The 21,410-nt window shown below is 35.5% G+C and overlaps 1 protein-coding gene across 1 annotated transcript; it reads left to right on the top strand.

The window, feature by feature from the left end:
• The first annotated feature begins 1,717 nt into the window (after positions 1-1,717).
• LOC129294597 (helicase and polymerase-containing protein TEBICHI) lies at positions 1,718-20,627 on the top strand. Its single transcript, XM_054933013.1, is given in 43 exon segments — positions 1,718-1,837; positions 2,302-2,314; positions 2,317-2,517; positions 2,591-2,684; positions 3,067-3,133; positions 3,241-3,449; positions 3,927-3,988; positions 4,192-4,416; positions 4,419-4,453; positions 4,776-4,840; positions 5,430-5,534; positions 5,710-5,911; positions 6,162-6,279; positions 6,282-6,322; positions 6,324-6,362; positions 7,254-7,416; positions 7,496-7,657; positions 7,660-7,733; positions 7,916-8,128; positions 8,343-8,462; positions 8,465-8,645; positions 8,648-8,694; positions 8,881-9,033; positions 9,781-9,798; positions 9,801-10,004; positions 10,848-10,890; positions 10,893-10,937; positions 10,940-11,057; positions 11,203-11,303; positions 11,906-12,125; positions 12,286-12,446; positions 12,528-12,538; positions 12,642-12,833; positions 13,276-13,351; positions 13,354-13,446; positions 13,449-13,530; positions 14,513-14,702; positions 14,803-14,910; positions 18,482-18,834; positions 19,240-19,348; positions 19,438-19,578; positions 19,953-20,049; positions 20,162-20,627. Coding segments are annotated over 43 exon segments (5,139 nt in total). The 3' UTR covers positions 20,230-20,627.
• The last annotated feature ends 783 nt before the right edge of the window (positions 20,628-21,410 follow it).

The raw sequence follows: 21,410 nt of genomic DNA, 5'->3' as shown, positions 1-21,410 counted from the left end.
TACTACTCTGGCCCCCACGGTAGAGAAGGAAGGATGGAGGAGACGAAGAAGGATTTGAAGACAGGGAAAAAGCATGCAACAGAGGAGGAGAAGGGAGGGAGGCGGCAAACAGGTTATAGGGAGGAAAGGAGACTTATGAGAAATGTTGAAATCAAGTATTGAGGATCAAATGAACATTTTTAAAGTGGCTGTAGATCGTAACAATCATGTATAATCTCCTTTTAAATTGTACACTGAATATCACCATTGTAATATTCATCATCATCAGTGCACCCCAATCAAGCAGGTTCAGAGTGGTAACGGGGGAAAAAGAAAATTATTGTCTTGCAGTCTCGGGAACTATAGACAAATTTATTCATCCAACTCTACAGACGAGCTAGGATTACTGGTGGACGAAAAGTCAATGTCACCAATCAATTGTAAATTTTCTCATTTTTTCTGCATTTGATCGAGGGATAATCTCACCTTAGTCATCCAGAAAACAAAAATTGACATTAAAGGCTCAATAAAATATGAGAATACACTACATGCCTGAGACTTTTTTTGTAAATTTTACTGTGGGTGAAAAAAACATTTGTCTTTGTTTCAACAGAATGTTCATACATACATAATATGATATTTATGAATGTTCGACTTAGCGCTCATAAATGTATAACACATCTGGTGAATTTGATTTTAATTTAAATAAAATATACAAACAAGCAAATGATGAACATGATGATATTCATCAATTTTTAACATAGTGAATATATGTAGACTTGAAACATTTATATATATAAATTCTATAACAAACAATATATTTTAAGTTAATGCATATTTACTAGATGTGTTGTACATTGATGAATATTATATTAAAAATTTATGAATATTATTTTATGCATAAATGGATATTTTATTGAGACAAGGCAAACACATATCTTCATCTATAATTTGCAAGAAAAATCTTGAAACCTGCAATGCGTTTCCAAAATTTATTAGGATCTCCAAGCAAACTTTTATGTTTCGAGAGCTCCAAATGAAATTCTCCTTTTAATCAAGTCTCGCTTTTTCTCCTCTATCTAAACAAGCATTAAAAGAAAGAGCTTCAAGAGCCGAAAAAAACAACTCACACACACATTAAAGAATATTTTTACTTTTTAGCTATTTATGTTGGAACATCCAGTATTATAAAAATTTATGCAATGCAATTTTTTCTTTAATATTTAAAAATAGAACATTAAACACCTATCATTACAAGTGATAAGTTTGATAGTTATTTACAAATTACAGAAAGGATATAAAAATTGCTATAAAAAGACACCTAAAATTATATATGAGTACCATGTAAAAAATTAACATTAGTCAAGTTTCCTAAATCATACTAAAAATATTATGACACAAATGTTATTTATAACTTATGTAAAAAATCAAAATATAATTTTTACCTACTATTATTTTAAAATCCTGATTAATATTCATTTTTTTATAAAATATTTATTTATATTTTTACGAGTTTTTCCCTCCCTTCTTCTCTCAGCCAGGCAGGCAAGCGGGAGAAAGTATTTCACATTAAATCGGGTGAGTGGATTGTGATTTGCGGATAGCCAGTAAAAAAGTTATTCTACGGTTTTTTTTTTTTTTTTAAATTCCCTTAAAATTTCAATTTGAAGCTCAGTGAACTGCCGCCATTGCAGAACCGCTCCCGCTTCCTTGCTCGTCTCGACTGGGGACGCTCGACATGAGGACTCAAGGGTTAGCGGAGTCCTACGCGGGACTCTCACGCCTAGACCACGGCGAAGAAGGGCATAGAGTTTCTGCATACTTTCGTGGAATTCTGCCACTTCGACTATGGCCTCTGGTTCGCCCAGGGACCGCATCGATCAGGTTTTTCTCCTTTGCCTATTTAGAGTTTGGGAACCCTCGACGCCATTCCTTTTGTGCATTGTATCCGCACAACTTCCGATCTGTTATTGATTTTATCTGGCACCATGGACGAAACCAATAATTCGACGTTATGTATCAAATTTTGTGCAAAGAAAAAAACTTTATCCCTTTGTTGCTTACAAAGTTGCACATGACTTATTTCTAATGTTTCCGTTCGGGGGCCAAGAAATGGATTGAAAGCACGCGGGTTCGAATTTATTTCCGAACCCAACGTGCCAGCTAGTCGGGGGCGCGCAAATTTGGGAACCAAGAAAAATAAGTCTTTCAATAATCTTGCTTAGTCTGTGTCCAAAGAAGCGTGACTGGTAGTAGCTTCTAATTCACTCTTACGAACTCAATGGGTTACTTCTTGACATGGTTGTTGATATATGTATGCAGTTTTTCGTTTCGAAGAAAGGAAAGCCGTGTCCCCTGTCTCTAAACATGGAAGATCTGAAAAAGATGGAAGAAATACTGTCGATGGTTCTCCCAGTGCTAAAGGTACCCTGGACAGTTACCTGGTTTCCTCGCAGGAAATTCCAGTGCTGCTAGGCTGTCATACACTACCACCGATCCTTCGGCGGTGGCGGATGCAGTTAAAAGAGTTTAGCACCTGTGATTAATAGTTCTTTCGACAATGAACATAAGCAGCCTGTTCCGCCTGCTCAAATTCATCAACACTCTGAAGCAACTCAGAAGGGACTAACAAATGATTTACCAAGGCGAGGGATGAAGCAGTTGAAAAACCTGACCGAGAAGATTGCTCAGATAGAAGACAGGAAGTGATTAAACAATTTGCAGCAGACTTCTTGTCATTGTATTGTTGGTAACTTCACTATATCTATCAGAAAGGTTTTATTTTTTGACGGTGACAATATTTTGTTGAGATATCAATCGTTAATTAATGGAGATGAAATCCTGAAGCACCGTTGCCAGTTACCCTTCTCCTTTCTCCCAAAGTTAACTCATTTTTTTCCTGGGGTTAAAACTATGCAACATGCAGTGAATTACGCTCAAGCATTAATTCTCCATCTGAGGTGAAGAAGGATGGCTCTAAGAGAGATGGTGTTTTAACATTGCCGGGGGGAGAAAGTAGTTTGCCCCAGAAGTGTAAAATAGTGAGTCACCTAATGGTGATGAAAACCTTTTCACTGTTGACAAAAGCCCTGACGACATCAATCCTGATGCTGCTGGTAATTCTTCAGCGTTTGTGTCTGGCAGTAACACACAGGTTGGACCAAGTTCAAAATTATTTGGACTTTGTAGCCAGGTTCTCATTGCAATTATTGAGATATATATATATATATATATATTCACGTCATGCTTTCCTATTGGCAGGTTTACTCTGGTGATGATGCTATTGCTCGGGACAGAGGCTTTAGAAGATGCAATTATACACCCAAGTCATCTGCGAATATGAATAAATGCTTCACACCAGGATCCTTGGTTGTTAAAGAATGCATTAAGGAGACCCCAAAGTCAACGCGTGGGAGCTCAATGTTTTCGCCTGGGGAGGCATTTTGGGACGAAGCAATTCAACTAGTATGGTTTGTGTGCTCAAGATTGATTCTGATCTAGTGAAAAATAACACTAGAGAAGTTTTTGAGAAGAATTCAGAATTTAAAAATAGTGAGCACCAAGAAAATTTCATGACAAAAGCGAGAATTTGAGGGGTACTCTTAGGTTGTGTCTGGAAAAGACCATGAAAGAATTATTTTAACTTTTGATTTTTCATTTGAGATATATATTATAGATTTCACAACATGTTGCTGGCGTTTTACTCTGGTGATCAGCATAACTCATGGACATAGGCAGTAGAAGTAATTATCACCAAGTGAAATCTGCGAATATGTATTTGGGACCGCCTGGTGAAAGATGAGTAAGGAGAGGCCAGTCATGCTGGGAGTGAATTTTTCGCCGACTCATTTTGAAACCATTCATAGCTATGTTTGTGTTAATGAATTTGATTACATGCTACCTGAAATATGCACACTATAGAAAAAAGGAATTCAGTAATTTGGCAGGAGGGCAAGCCAAGCAAAATATTGCATCAGAGTCAGAGCAGAGGCGAGAGAATTGGAGAGGGGTACTCCTTTAGGGTTGGTTGGGATGCATGGAAAAGATTCCATGAAAGAAGTGTCCAGCCTGCTGTTAAGCATTTTGATTTTTCATTTGAGGACACTAATTTGGATGAGACTTCTCCACAAACAATGTGGTGCTGGCGATCTGATCAGCATAACTCATGAGACTCATAGGCAGTATGAAGTAAGTTCAGTCACCACTAAAAAGTGAAATCTAGCAAGAACTTCACTGTATTTGGGACCGCTCATGCAGATGAAATGATGAGTGAAGTGCAGGAGAAGGCTTCAGTCCATGCTGTAAGCAAGAAAGTGAATTTACCAAGTTCAGCCCGTACTCATTCATCTGATAAAATCAGTACTCCATCAAGCAATATGTTGCTTAATGATCATTTAGACCTTAACAGGTGGCTTCCACCTGAAATATGCAGCATCTATAGGAAAAAGGAATCTCAAAGTTATATGATTGGCAGGTATATTTGCATTTTTAGAGTGTAACTGCTGCTCATTTTAGCAATGGACTAAATTCGGTTTATACAATTTATTTGACCCCTCTGCCCAAAAGGACAAACTTGCTTTTTCCCTTCACTGCTTTTTTTCCCTCCTGAAAGTTTTGGCTGTTTGATTGACTCAAATGTCACCTTTGGTTTTAATTCTTTCTTGCCTCTGCTCATTGTTCTGCTGTGGAATGTGATTTTCCTGAGTTGTTTTGTCTAAAAAATTTGATTAAAAGTTTTAGTTAGTTGCTTCTAAATGTTAGTTTTAATTTGGTTCTTCCTTCTTTCTGTCTTTTAGGTTGATTGCCTTCAGGTGGAAGGTGTCTTGCAGAGAAGAAATCTGGTATATTGTGCTTCTACAAGGTATTCTCTCATGTAACTCGAAATTACTGCAAACCTTAATTAGTTTTTGTGTTCTCTTCAGTTATATGCCAAGTAAAAGAATTAGATCTGACGTAGGTTGTGTTTTCATATGTTTGTTGTTTTTCATTCATGAGGTGAACTAGAGTATTAAGCATTTTCTATCATAATGAATTCATTTTAGGGAAAATTCCATTATCTCAAACTTGGTGATGTTAACCACACTTTTGATTTACACATTCATGCTGTCTCTTTTGGGACTAAGAAAAGCCAGAATAACATGTAATTATTCTATTGATAATTCATTTTCCTGTACTGAACATTCCATCTAATTAAAATCCAGTTGATTGATATTCTTTTCTTGTTCATCGAGTTGTTTCTTGGTATTCTGCTGCTTTTCTCTCTTTTTTTTTATCTTCATTTTCGTTTATTTCTTTGACAATTTTTCTCTTTGGTATTCTTTCTGTCTCATGCTCCATTTTCTTTTTTCTTTTCTTCTCTTTCCTTCATGTTTTTGGGGTGGGGGGTGAGGAAGGTGGGGGTGATGATTTTGAGGGAGGGCCTATATTGATGTTTCTCTTGTTTTTTACAGTGCTGGCAAGAGTTTTGTTGCTGAGATTTTAATGCTACGAAGGGTGGTTTTGACGGGAAAAATGGCAATGCTTGTTCTCCCTTATGTGTCAATTTGTGCAGAAAGGTTATCTTCTTTCCCTACTTTATTGAATATTTTTCACACGGTGGGTTTTGTTTATACAAGAAGGTGGGTTTTATTTAAATGGTTCTTTTATATATACATACATGTTTGCAATATTTGCGTTTAAGATATTAATAATTCTGTTTGATAAGAGTACACATTTCATTGACTTTGACAGGGCAGAACACCTTGAGCGTCTTCTTGAGCCGCTTGGCAAACATGTACGTAGTTATTATGGAAATCAAGGTGGTGGATCACTTCCTAAAGATACTTCTGTAGCTGTCTGCACAATAGAGAAGGCAAACTCTTTGATAAATAGATTATTGGAAGAGGGCCGTCTATCAGAAATGGGAATTATTGTGATAGATGAACTACATATGGTATCTTTGATTGTTGCTTTTGTCGTTATTTGTTCATAAAATATTTTACAGGCTGTTTTCCAGAGGCCTTTATTGGATATTATGGTACACGAACTGCAAATGGTACTTTTTCCATTCTTATGACAGTATCCTTTGAAAAACTGTCTTTAGATGTTTGCAGTCATATCTTTCCATTGTCTTTTGTTGCTCCCCCTCCCTGAAAAAGATTAATTGGATGGTTCTCATGCATTTTCCGTGATTATGTTGACAGGTTGGTGATCCAAGTAGAGGTTATCTTCTAGAACTTATGTTGACAAAGCTTCGTTATGCTGCTGGTGAAGGTCACTCAGAATCAAGTAGTGGAGAAAGTTCAGGTGGAAGCAGCAATAAGCTGATCCTGCTCAAGGACTGCAGATAGTTGGAATGAGTGCGGACAATGCCAAATGTAGCTGCAGTTGCTGATTGGCTTCAAGTAAGCATAATTGCAAGCATACCTTAATTCTGCAACCTTGACTTTTATGGGTCTTTTTATCTCACTTTGGAAGGTCCATTTTATAGTCCTCTTTAGCTGTTGTCGATTTATTTGTTCTGTGTTTGAATTGATCCACAAGTATGCAAAACATCTTGTTGCGATCTGATTTTCACTATTTTTTTCCTTTCAAAATTGAACATTCCCTATTTTAGTTGGATAATAATTTGTGTTCATTACTGCTTGGTCACGGATGACCCTCTCCAAGTTTGCTTTATTGTCTAATGGAAGTTATAACTACTTGATGTCATTATTCATAGGTCACAAGTGGATTTCTGTGGATAATATCGTGTCATTTGATGTCTAATATGGTACACAAATTTAATTATAAATTGTTGATCACGAAAAGGTTGGTTGGTGAATGCATGAAATTCTCCACAATCTATGGGGTAAATGAGTGCATGTTATTCTTGGGTGCACCTAAGATGGCTGGCAATCATGAATCATCTGATCAGAAAGTGCTAATTATAGTGTAAAAATGATTTATTTATCATGAATTCTGACAAGTATTGAAGGCTGCAGATGGGAAATTTCTTCAATAAAAAAAAATGTCACGTACAGGATATTTTGGATGGCAATAAAAAGGAGTCAGTGTCATTTAGCTTGGTCTGTGCATTATGATAATGTTGGGTGGCAACGCGTGAAGTGATGAGCATATTGTATCTTCTTGTTAAGATTGACATAGACTTGTCTGGGTCTTCAATACATTTACTTCTTTTCAAGCTTTGTATTCCTGTTATTCAAATGAAATGTTTGCTTATCATGTTTTGACGCACTTCTAACATTTCCACCATGGTACGCATTTAAATCCATTTCTCACAAACTTTCATGAAGGCTGCACTATACCAGACAGAGTTTCGACCAGTTCCCTTAGAAGAATATATTAAAGTTGGTAATTGTATTTACAACAAGAGAATGGAACTTGCTAGAACAGTATCGAAAGCAGCTGACCTTGGTGGTAGAGATCCTGATCATGTTGTTGAGCTGTGTAATGAGGGGTGCTTCAACGTCTTAGTGCAACTTTTTATGACTTGGAAAGCTGAATCTTAATATGGATAAATTCATATACTATCAGGTCGTTCAAGAGGGACATTCAGTGTTAATATTTTGCTCTAGCAGAAAGGGATGTGAATCAACTGCAAAGCATGTGGCAAGGTTCCTTCGAAAGTTTACTGTTGACATTCAAAAAAATGATTGTGAGTTTGCTGATATTACTTCAGCTATTGACTCTTTGAGAAAGTGCCCAGCTGGGTTGACCCCACATTAGAGGAAACACTTCCATCTGGTGTTGCATTTCACCATGCTGGACTTACGGTATTTCATTCTTTTTGTTTCTGGTTTTATGGCTTCTATTGACAATGTTATCATGAACTTGTGGTCATAGAGCTCATATTTAATAATTGGTTTTGGTTTATTTATTACATGCATGAAAGTGTAATACCTACCTACCTACCTACCTCTTATGGTTTAGGCTATATTTCGTGCTGTTCACATAGGTTGAGGAAAGAGAGATCATTGAAACTTGTTACCGCAGAGGCCTTTTGCGTGTCTTAACTGCTACATCAACCTTAGCAGCTGGAGTTAACCTGCCGGCTAGGCGGGTCATTTTTTCGCCAGCCTAGAATTGGTCTTGATTTATTGATGGGACGAGGTACAAGCAGATGGCTGGTCGGGCTGGTCGAACTGGAATTGATACAAAAGGAGAAAGTGTACGTCTTATTATGTTATCTAGTACTAGATGGGTAGCTTCTATGGTTTCGTCCAGTCTGACATGTTAATTGTTCTGGGGTTTTTATGCATAAATGTTTTTATTTTTTACATTTAATAGCATATGCCTATTTCTGGCATATCTCGTGATGTCATTAATTGCAGGGTTGCATTAATTTATTCCTTCACACTATCAAATTTTGATGATTTTTCTAGGTACTAATCTGCAAATCAGAAGAGATAAAAAAAGTTATGGGACTTCTTAATGAAAGCTGTCCACCACTACATTCGTGTTTATCTGAAGATATCAATGGAATGACTCATGCAATTTTAGAAGTGTGGCTGGAGGAGGAACGGTTCAAACTGCTAATGATATTCATCGTTATGTTAGATGCACTCTTTTGAACTCCACAAGACCATTTCAAGATGTGGTTAAATCAGCGCAGGAATCCCTTAGATGGCTGTGCCAAAGAAAATTCCTTGAATGGAATGAAGAAGAAAAAACTTACAGTACAACACCTCTGGGCGTGCAGCCTTTGGCAGTTCTCTCTGTCCAGAAGAATCACTTGTAAGCATTTCAATCTACTTTATTTTTACTGCTGTTAAGAATTTTATTTCCAACTTGTTTGTCTATTACAACTTGTTTGGCTTTACTTGTGTACTTGATTGTTCAAATTTAGGTAACGTGCTTCTGGTATTTGGGAGATAATCATGTTGCGATTGACATAACTGTACTGTTTGATTGATTTCTTAGATTGTGCTAGCTGACCTTTCAAGGGCCAGGGAAGGATTTGTCCTCGCATCGGACTTGCATTTAGTTTACTTGGTGACACCAATCAATGTTGATGTTGAGCCAGATTGGGAACTGTACTATGAACGTTTTGTGCAATTGTCTCCACTTGATCAGGTGTATGCTTCTTAGCAAGTCAATCTGTACTCCCCTTTCTTGCTTTTCAATGCAGGACTTTAGATGTTGTTCAATGGTCAAGCTTATCTAGCTGAAGGAGTTGCCCATCTTTCATAAAAAAGATTGTTTGGAACTTTAGTGTTTGGCTGAACTTTTTCCTTTAAGAAAATAAGCACTTACACTTGTCTCTGTTTGTTTGTTGTTTTTGGCTGTGGGAAGGTAGCAGAGGATTGCAGCTTCTCCTTCAAAGTAGAAACAGAGTGTAGCATTATTGTTTTATTTTCAAAAGTATCAACACTCAAAATCTTTAATTACTTTAATGATTTTTGACCTTTTTTACTGACCCATTATAAGACATGCCCTTTTAAGTAATTTGATAGGAAACCGCACTTTGCAACAATTTCCAAATACATTGATATGAGAAAGCAGTTGATAAATAGTTTTGTTGAACACAAACTGCTCCTTTCTTACATTTTTTTTTAAATGATAGATACACCATTTTGTAATCTCTCCTTTATGTGTTGATTGCACTATTTGAATTGTCTTTCCACTTATTGGAAGGATCACTTGATGCGTTATATTTTTGTTTTTGCATATTTGCCGTTATATGGAATGCTTTTATATTTTAAATGTTGTGAGTTAATGATGGAATGCCTTACCATATATATATATATATTTGGGTACATATCATATGGCTTGCCATATTTTAAATGTTGTTAGTTAATGTTAATTATACTATGGTTGCAGTCAGTAGGCAATCGTGTGGTTGTGTGACAGAACCATTCTTGATGCGCATGGCACATGGCGCACCAATATGCACTTCTAACAAGTCCAAGAACACTACAAAACGGATGCATAGTAAGCAAGGAAATCAAATTGGGACACCCCATGGAACAATTAACTCAGATGATCAAACACTTCGTGTGTGTAAAAGATTCTATGTTGCTCTTATTTTGTCAAGACTAGTTCAGGTGCATTTCTCTCACATTAATTCAAATTTCTCCTGATAAGAGAGCTCTTTTGAAGGCTTCATATCTTCAACTTTTTGGATTACATATTTTAAAAGAACTCTTATCCAACTAAATATTGTGTTGAATATTATTTTCTACCATTTTGGTATTTCCTTTTGTTTTCCTCATTTTCTTCTCCTTTTGCTCCAGTCTTCTCTTCTGATCGTCTCAACAATACCACTTTCTGTGTTTTTTAAAATATTTTATTTGGTTAAATTATTATCTTAGTCCCTTGAGTTTTTTTTTTCTTTTCATCGTCTTGATCTTTGCAAGTTTGTTTCATGCCAAATTGGTCCTGTAAATTGTAAATTTTGCATCCTTAAACATTAGATTCATCCTGTTTTTATAATATTATACATGCAAGTCTAGCATGTGTTTGATTCTCTAGGTTCAAATGCTTTTTTCGTTCCATCAATTTGTATAATTTTTCTCTAATTATGTCCCCTAGACCTTTGTCTGGATGTTGGGACTTTTACTCACCTATTCAGTTATATTTTCTTTTCATCTGGTGTAGTCTCTAGCAGTTGAACTTATAGTTATATAAAAAAAAAATTATTTCATGAAGGAAACACCTGTGGGTGAGGGTTGTGAAGCTTTCAAAGTTGCCAGAGAGAATGGTGTGTTTGATTCTCTAGGTTCAAATGCTTTTTCGTTCCATCAATTTGTATTATTTTTCTCTAATTATGTCCCCTAGCTTTGGTCTGGATGTTGGGACTTTTACTCAATCAGTTATATTTCTTTTCATCTGGTGTAGTCTCTAGCAGTTGAACTTATAGTTATATAAAAAAAAATTATTTCATGAAGGAAACACCTGTGGGTGAGGTTTGTGAAGCTTTCAAAGTTGCCAGAGAATGGTTCAAGCCTTGCAAGAGAATGCTGGAAGGTTTGCATCTATGTTTCTGTTTTCTGTGAGAGACTTGGGTGGCATGATCTTGAAGGTTTGGTTGCCAAGTTTCAAAATCGTGTATCGTTTGGAGTCAGAGCAGAGATTGTAGAGCTTACCACTATTCCATAGTTAAGGTAAGTAACTCAACTCATCTTTTGACATTTTTGCAGACTCTACAGCCCGTAAATAACTTCTGCTTTGTTGCCACTATTGTCTTGTATTTTACTTGAATTAGTTTCATGTCACTCTTGTCCCATTTGCAGGGTTCTCGAGCCAGAGCACCTCTTATAAAGCAGGTTTACGCACACCTCTTGCAATTGCTGAAGCATCCATTCCTGAAATAGTAAAAGTACTATTTGAATCTGCATCATGGGCTCAGACGGTAATATAATAGTAGTTGAATGAAGTCCTTGTTTTGGTAAACGTTGAGTTTACATTGTTGACATTTAACCCTTGAAATTATTAATGATAGACATGGCACAAAAATCACTGGATCAATGACTTTCATGCTACTATTGTTCCTAGCTGCTGCTAGGCCATTGATTATTGACAAGACCCTTTGAATTTCTCATACTTGGAAAATAGCATGGACCAAAACAAATCTTTTATGAAATGGAGAGGCAGAATATCTCTTTCCCAACTCTGAATTCTTCTATTATCCCATATTCCAGTTTAGATCATCCCTGTGACCATAATTTATCTTTTTAGAATATACTGGGGTTCCATCAGAAACGCATTGTAATTTTACATGGTTCAAATGTTTTCTTTTAGTTTTTTTATGACTATTGTCCAATACCTCATGTGCAGTTATCTTTCATTTTACTTCTTAATCTTTTCTTTAAATTCAATAATACTAATAGTGTGATTGTTTGCAGCTTCTTTGGATTTTTTATTACTTGGCTTGGATCTTTTTATTTCTTTCCAACCATTTGGTTACTGATGTATATTTTCTCATTCTAAAGAGTTTATTTTATTCCTTTGGAAGGTACTGTGCAAAGGCGTGTGCAAGTTGGTGTAGCCAAGAAGATAAAGCATGGTGCTCGTAAGATTGTTCTTGATAAAGCTGAAGAGGCAAGGGTTGCTGCCTTTTCAGCCTTTAAATCACTTGGCTATAATGTCCCGCAGTTTGCTCCCTCAATGTTGTCCCCTGTTGCTTCGACTCTAATAGGCAAGGAGCAGGGGCACCTCCTCCGGAAGTGATCGAGCTGACACTAACAATAGCTTCTCAGATGCAGACCACTTGGAAAGTTCTGATCAAGGTCCTTTAGAAAAAGAGAGAAGAAGAAAAGAAAAAAAATCATCCTGTAATGGTGTTCTGGCAGAAGAAAAATCAAGCAGTGGAATGCGATGTTGTAGCATGTCTACTGAAAAGTCTCTAGTTCCAGTTGAGGACTCTCTAAAATATGAGGGGTGGGCCAATGGTACTTCTAAATCTATCAAAGATACAGCTTACTGCCACTGGTACGTTATGGAAATCAATGATCATACTGGGCCCCGTGACAGGTGTCTTCCTCATGGTATAGAGAACAAATTTTACAGAAAATATGGCTATTGGTAAAATGGATAACCTATGTCTCAGAGAGGTCCTATCAATGCAGCATGTACTCTGGTGGGTTTGATTACCTTGATCTGTGGTTGACAAATAATTTACCCATATTGTCATTTGAAATGTGAAGCCTTTAGAAAATTTTGATATTTGTTAACTAAAACAGGAAGTGAAGAAAGATTATCCAGTGATGATGCTGCAGCAGCTAACCGGAGTGGAAGATGGAAGATCAGATGGCGTAGAGCTGCACACAATGGGTGCTGCCGTCGGGCAGCACAAATGCGAGCGTTTGTTCTGTTCTATGGAAATTACTTGTTCTGAGGAACTTTGTTGGAGTGCTTATGAGCATAGAAATCCCGTTTGGTGAGGGTCCATGAGGCTGTGATACTCTTAGGACACACCATTTCTTGCATTTGTTGCATGTCTATACTGGTGAAAGTAAAATATAATGTCGAACAATTTTCAAGTTACCTAGGACACTGCTTGAACATGGATGCTCTGGAAACATCTTGTCCATACATGTCCAATTTATTGTCTATCATAGTTGAATGCATTTCTAACTTTGATGAATTATTATCACTTTTTAACTTGTGAACTGGGCAACATATCATAATTTCATTGCCTTTAACGAAAACACAATTTCTGTTGTATCTACTTCAGTTTTATTTAATTTGTTTCCCTACCCTACGAAGTCTACTTAAAAGTTTCCTTGTTTGTTTATTTTTTTATACTTAGTTCTCTTAAATGGTTGCATGTGTGAGATATGTGATGGTACTTTATCAACTGCCCTTGTTTATCAGGTACATGTTCTTGCTGATATGGAGTGCTGCGGAATTGGTGTTGACTTGGAGAGATGCATCCAGGCTCGTAAATTGTTGGCAAGAGACTGAGGCATCTTGAGAAAGAAGCTTATAAGCTGGCTGGGAAGACTTCATTGCATATGCCAGCAGATATCGCAAATGTACTATATGGACACTTGAGCTGCCCATACCTACTGGGAGCAATAAAGGAAAGCAACATTTGAGTACTGACAAGCATTGTTTGGACGCACTAAGGTGCACATTTAAACAAGTTTTCTTATCGTTTTGTGTCTCATAATTCGTAGTCCATAACGATAGTCATCTTACTGAAGACCCTTCACAAGGTAGTCGTGAAAATATGAAGAGAAGCCTAGGGCATAATCTTGGCATTCAGCTACTGAAAATCAGCTAATAAAGCCTAGAGGCAGCGAAATCCATGAGTCTAAAGAAGGAAAATGGATGTTGACAGTCCACAATGAATGACATGGTCAGACATCATAAATAACAGAAATAAAAACCTGGTTACAATAACTATAATAAGGAAACAAAACAGGAAATAAAACATTTAACTTACAGGTATCAAATGTCCATGTGCATCACATGGAGGGAACAGAACATTGAGATGAAGGGGTTCCAACTTGAACCAGCAATTTTCTTTCCCAAGCCAAAATCTTTCTTAAGCAAAAGAACTAGAACCAACAATCTTCCCCGGGGTGTTTCAGTCTTTATTTCCATAACAACTCCTATTGTCTTGGTAAAAGTTTTAGTCTCAGATCGTCACATTGAGGCTTTTCCTCATTGGCCATTGTTAAGTCATGGATCTCATCTTTTGACTGTCTTCTGGTTTGCTGGTTTACCATGGATTTTCCATCAAGCATCTCTAGTGTGATCTGGTATTTGGCAATGATCACGCCAAGCCTTAGTTTTTCTTCTCCGTAGGAAGCCAGCTCAGGTGATGAGTATCAAAAGCCACAATAGCAGAACTCAATGTTCAAATTAGTAGTTCAAGAGTATTATTTCTATATTTAGAATACATCTTAGAATATTGGAATTGGGAGCAAAGATGCTTCTGTATTTACTCATACAGTGCTAGAAGGTGCTTGAATCTGTGCATCTTTATTAGGAACCTCTCAAAATTTTTATCTGTATTCCGATTGTCATTGCATGTAACATGTAGGAAATATCCTTTGTACTATTTATTTGGAATTTGTTCTTAGGCAGTCAGATTATCTTTCAGGCATGAGCATCCCATTGTTCCAGTCATAAAAGAGTATCGCATGTTGGCAAAGCTCTTAAACTCTACTCTGGGGTCCATATGCTCACTGGCTAGGCTGTCTGTGAGCACACAGAAGTATACATTGCATGGTCATTGGCTCCAGACATCCACAGCAACTGGTCGGCTGTCGATGGAGGAACCTAATCTTCAGGTTTGAACTCTAAATTAACTGCATGCTTTTGTTCTTTTATTGTTTTCCCCAGTTGTTAGTAAGGTTTAATATTATATACTGTTCTTGTTGAGTTATGCAGTGCGTTGAACATGAGGTGGAATTCGATGTGGAAGAGGATAAAAATGGTGGTGATGCTGATGATCGTCACTATGTTGTTAATGCTCGTGATTTCTTTATCCCTACTCAGGTGGGTTTTTTTAACTGGTACCTTGGATTTTTTTTTTTCCGAGTTTGCCTTCTCCGTACATTAACTAGGGTAGTCTCTTGGCGGCCTATCATCCCTTCTAAATCAACAGAATTGATTCTTCTTTTTCTCCTCCACTTCCTCTCATTGTTTCGGGAACACTAAAAAGCTGATTCTTATCCCTTCTACTGGTGAATTCTCTCGATTTAGAAACAATAATGCCTGAATAGACGAAAACATTAGCGATATTATTAGATATCGCACAAGTATGAATCTGGACTGAATACTCTAAAATTAATTTTTTGTGAAGTTATTATGTGTAAAATCAGAAATTTAATACCAATCCCAAAGGCACACTTATTGCTTAACAGAAAATCCGATAAAGTTTAAAGTCTGTATTCACTTTATGTGTTAGTGATATTTAAAATGGTAGAAAAATGTTCAGGTTTACACCGCATGTTCAGTAAATTAATGAATCCATACTGATTGACATAAGATGTAACTTTACTGACATTTAGAAGTAGTGAGAAAGAATTAATATTTATAGTGAGACGAGGACGACAAATGCATCAAAGGAGGCTCAATCCCTATCTGTGCCCCTTTAAAAAAGGGAAGGCAACTGGTTCTTTTGATTATAACTATGAAATTTCAGCAGTACCCTTTATTTCCTTCTCAGTCTTCACTTCTGAACAAAATTTTCTTCTCATACAAAGAGGCTTGGCATGTTGACAAGCATAGAATGTGAGGGTATATGAACTTTGACGACTTGTCTTGTTTCCATAGTTTCAAGAATTTCTTGGAGGGGAAAAATATACTTGGGTTGCACAGAGTTAGCTTCTCTTCCATGATTATTTCTTGTTACTATCCAGCTTTGCTCTCTCATGTCTGGGATTGAAATAAAGGGTACCCTGGCTTGAAAAAGGAAGAGGGATAGAGAGGTGTGCATATACATGAAAAAATGGATTTTTTTTATTGATTATGTAGAATGACTCTTCTAAACCATGACAGAACTATCTGTATTGGCTATTTTCTTAATAGTTCCGTGAAACTAATTGATGTTGGACAAAGGGTAGGAGGGGGAGAGAGAAGGAGAAAGAGGGAGAACAAGGAAGAGGTAGAGAGTAGGGGTGTTCAGTCCGAACCCGTCCCGATTGGCCCGGTATCGTCCCGATCATATCGGGACGGGTCTTGTCCCGGCCTGAAACTAATCGGGACGGGACTTTACGGGACGGGACAGGAAAGAGGTTCGGGACGGGACGGGACACGGGATTACCATCGGGACGTCCCGTCCCGTCCCGAATATTATATATATTATTTTTTATTTTAAATATATTAATTATATTAATATAATTTATACTTATATTAATTATATCAATTATAATTTTAATACTTACAATTCTTATTTAAAACTAAAGTTTTTTTATATTGATAATTTTAATGGCATGGAGTAAACATGGCGATATCTTTTTTTATAATATATTAATTATATTACTATAATTTATTTTATATATATCTATTTAATAACTTTTATTTACAACGTATTTTTTGCTTATTTTTAGAAGAGTAATTAGCTTAGTACATCTTCACTAAAGTAGAATAACAATGATTTGATATTATGTTTGACTTGTCTGTTGTTACTAATCTTATAGTGTAAAGATCATTTGTGTTTATTATTATAATGTGTAGTTATGATTAATATAATTCAATAATTGATTTTAAATTATTATTATTTATGTACTTGTGTTGTTTTGATTTTAAACTTAATAAATTATATGATTTAAAATTTTAATGAATGTTATTATCCAGATCTTCTTTTTTCGATATTATTTCATTTATCGGGACGGCGGGACGTCCCGATCTTGTCCCGGTCCCGTCCCGACTCTTAACGGGACGGGACGACTTTCGGGACGGGACGGGACACGGGACTAAAATTCAGTCCCGATCTTTTTCTCGGGACGGGACACGGGATGGGGGTGTCCCGGTCCCGTCCCGTCCCGTGAACACCCCTAGTAGAGAGATGGATGGGGAAGAGAGAACTTGGGAGAGAGACGTGTGATGGCAGAAGTCTCAAATCACCACTATCAGTAGTAATATATTAATATATTAATTTATAGGAAGTTGCACTAACTTTTTTATTTTCTGCAAAACATGGGCTACAATCTAATATGATTTAGTAAGCAATAGCCTTGCAATGACCAAACCCTTAATAGAGCCCTGAATATAGTAAATAAAATAATGATTATAATATTCTACCAAAAAAAAAATTAATGATTATAATATAAGTCTAAATAACCTGATCATATCAATATTAAAATTAAACTAAAACTAAAACTAAAACTAAATAACATATACTCTCTCCATTAAAAAATGTAAGGCATTTTAACTGAATTTTACCCTCTAAAAAAATTGTTATATTTTTTCAAACTAACACTATTTTTTCATATTTACCTCTATTTAATAGGGTGTTTCACTCTATAATAAATATTAAATGATTTATTCATTAGAAGCACTTTTGAAAAAGAAGCAATAATTATACTTTGAAACACTAAAAATGTTTTATATTTTTAAATATTCAACTTTTTAAAAATGCCTTATATTTTTGTATGGGGAGAGTATAAAATTAGGATAATGAGCAACTGTTTTATGTCACATCATTAGCAGTTCTTTTCTTCATTTTAACTTTTTTTGGACATTGACCTTTACCCTCCTTTCCTTACTAGTTTCAATCTTTGATAAATTTCTCATCACCTCAGACATTCTTCCCAAATGTCCTTACATAGTATATTATATGTGTGTTAATTTTTTATAATATCTTTTTACTTTCTCCCAAACATTATATGTATCATTTTCTTCTTTCTCTTATCTTCCCAAAAATGCTTTTCATTTTAAATTCAAAATTATCTGAAATTTTCAATCTATCTACTATCCTGTCCTTATAACCTCTAATCTTATACATCATATAAGTAAGATACACTTTTGTTGTTTTCTGTTTCATCGTATATAATAATTTATTCTATGTTTTGTACTATATTTTTTTTATTTCTAGCTATATAATTTTTTAAAAAAATTTCATTTGTGTGCATCTGCGCAGTTAAAACTACTCTAGTTTAAATTTGAAATTTAAAAAAATATAAAAAAGAACCTTATAAATAATTACTGAGGCATAAAATAAAATTCTCTAAAGTCTTCTACGCCTAACATAAATCTTTGCTTTTCCATCACTAATTTAATGTCATACTCTTTCCTTTCTAACGTGTAGCATCAACTGATAATTAACCCCACCGTCACCACTCAAGTTACAATATGCCATTGTTGGTCACCATCAACTTTTAGTTTATTGTTTTACTATTTTAAATTTCTAAAGCATATCTAAACTGTTGTAAAATTCATAGCTCTTCCCATCCATTATTTCATTTCCACTGCCTTTCTCAAGTCACAAAAAGGCAAAGAAATTTTCTCCTCCCACTTTCACCTCTCTTAGCTTCCCTTTACTCCAATACTGCCAAACATAGTTTTAGCTGTCTGGTTCATTTTCTCTCCCTAACTTTTCTATTTATTGATTTATTTATTGCAGGAAGATTGGTTGCTGTTAACAGCTGATTATTCTCAAGTAGAATTGAGGTTGATGGCTCACTTCTCAAAAGACTCTTCACTCATTGAACTTCTTAGTAAACCTCATGGTGACGTCTTTACAATGATAGCAGCTAGATGGATTGGGTGTTCTGAGGATTCTGTGGGCCCCCCTGAAAGAGATCAGACCAAAAGGATGGTGTATGGCATTCTTTATGGTATGGGTGCCAATAGCCTTGCAGAGCAACTGGATTGCTCTCCAGATGAAGCTGATGAAAAGATTAAAAACTTCAAAAGCTCTTTTCCTGGCGTTGCTTCTTGGCTTCAAGAAGCTGTTGCATCTTGTCGTGGCAAAGGGTCTGGACACCTTGGTTTAATTGTGCATATCATGACTGACATGTTTACTCCCTCTAGCATTAATAGAGTGATTATGTTATAAGCATTGAATACTGTCTAGTTTAAACAATTATATTATTTAATTGTTGTGACCATTTTTTTTGTTTCTATATACAAGTCATTTTGAATGTTCATTGAGCAAAGAAATGGTCATTGGTTTTATTCCTATACTATATGGTTTTTTATTATTAAAGTGATGTAATTTATAATATCTTATTGGTATCTGGTGTTTCTTGTTTGTTGCCTCTACATCTCGATATAAAAAACTAGTTTTGTTTTTTTTTTTTGGTAATCCATGCATTCTTGCTAAAGTCATTTTACTTTTGGACCACATTTTTACTAACAACTTGTAAATGCATGACCCAGATATGTGGAGACTCTCAAAGGAAGAAAACGATTTTTGTCTAAAATAAAATTTGGCTGCACTAAAGAAAAATCAAAGGCTCAGAGGCAAGCTGTGAATTCCATTTGTCAGGTATAACTTGTGTTTTCCTACCAGGGTAAGCATTCTTTTCCTTCAGAGCTTGCTAGTGTGGATGATGATGATGTCGTGTTTTGCCCCAGGGATCCGCTGCTGACATAATTAAGATCGCAATGTTAAGAATCTACTCTGTTATTGTCGATGGCATTGATAGCCCATGCTCAAGTTCTTCATTGTCTACCAACTTTCATGTGCTCAGAGATCGGTGTCGCATTCTGTTGCAGGTAACTTTTAAAGGATTTTGCCACATTAATTGATGTGACTAAACCAACACAAGCTTCCATTTTTAGATAAAATCACCAAGGAATCATCATCATATATCTTCATATCTATAATAAAAAAAAAAAAAAACTAACCATAAGACAAATAAAAATACAAAACAACATATTTTTAGGTTATTGGGATTTTCAAAGAAAAAATTGAATAAGTGGTTCTTCACCGGTTTTCCACTGTCCTTTTCCAGTTCTGATGGTTGCCTGAACTGGACAATAGGCCGGTTCCCAGTCGAACCTGTCGAATTACCAATTCTGACAGCCATGATTTTGCCCCCTCTACTTTTATCTGTTTGTTTGTCATTTTCTAAGTGACTGTTATTCAGGTTCATGATGAATTGGTGCTCGAAGTTGATCCCTCTGTAATAAAGGAAGCTGCCCTGCTGTTGAAGACTAGCATGGAGAATGCTGTCTCACTTCTTGGTTTGTATTCAGTTTTGTTATTCATTCATTTATTTGTTGGGAAAGGTTGGGTAAAAAAGTTTGAATTTCTCCGTTCATATGAAATTTACTGTTATCGATATATAATTTGCAGTTCCTCTGCCCGTTAAACTCATGGTTGGGAGAACATGGGGATCTTTGGAGCCTTTGAGACCTGATTAAGTTCAAAGACTGGGATTATGGCACTGACTAGGTTGTTCTTCAGGACATCAGGAAAATTCTTAACATGTTGAGCAATGCAGCCGCTTAGATTTGCAAGTGAGACTCTGAAGGGCGGGAAATTATGAGAAGATTGTTGTTTCTAGCGGCAGGAAAGAAGTCAAGAACATTGCTGCGGTCATTTAAGTTACAGTGAGTAATTTTTTAGCCTCTGATACAAAATCAAAGAAAAGATTAATAAAGTAGCAAGATGAGCTTCAATGCTCAGCACGCGGCAATACAGCTATGAGGCTTCAATTCATTGTTTTTTTATAGAAAAATTAAAATATTGTAGAGTTCATAGTCAAAGGTAATGTAAATGGAATAACACGTTTTGAAAAGTTAAAATCATTATTCCTTGATCCGTTGTCATATTTGATCGATTAAATTTGTTTCGAAATTTTTTGTTCTCTTGCTGGAGCACAATCATTTCTCTTTGGAGAAAAGTAGGCCTTTGGTTTTATGTTTAAATCAAATAACAAATAACAAGGCTTTGTTTTTTCCCCCTTTTTATCTCGGACGAGCTGCGTAGCAAGACCGAAGAGCAATATAACCTCAAGGCTAGTAGATTGAAATTTCAATTTCCAACCAGATTAACAAGACGAGATTTAAGTAATTTAACCAGAATTGAATCCTGTTATGAAATATAATAACGGAAACTACTTTACAGTTAAATTAGTAATTCCTTCTTTCTATTTGTGAGAAAAAAAAATATATTTAAAAAATTGATTAACTATATTGATTGTGTTTGAAAATAAAAGAATTGAATTAAAATATCTTTTATTAATTATGTTAATCAAGTCTTTATTAATTATTTTTTATAATTGTAAATGATGAAATTATAAGGGTTAATTTAAAAAATTTATAATAAATAGTTATCAAAAAATATAATTTTGCTTATATAAAAAAATAGATTAAATGATAATTTTTCGTATAAATAAAAATGGAGGGAGTATGTTGTAAAGTGATATTTAAAATTAAAAAAAAACTAATTTTTAGATGCTTCTTTATTTAACAATTTCAAGGATTCTTTTTTTTTTTTAACCCATTTTGAGAGCTCAATGCTAGTCGCGTCTAATTGATCAGCTTTTTTAACTAAACGAACCAATTTGACGCCATTTATTGATCAATGAATTTATTCGATC

The sequence above is a fragment of the Prosopis cineraria genome, unplaced genomic scaffold (assembly GCF_029017545.1).
Source record: "Prosopis cineraria cultivar Desert tree isolate PC_DT_omini unplaced genomic scaffold, ASM2901754v1 PC15, whole genome shotgun sequence".
NCBI lineage: Eukaryota > Viridiplantae > Streptophyta > Magnoliopsida > Fabales > Fabaceae > Prosopis > Prosopis cineraria.
The sequence above is the reverse complement of the archived record's forward strand: the minus strand, read 5'-3'. Positions and strand labels throughout refer to the sequence as shown.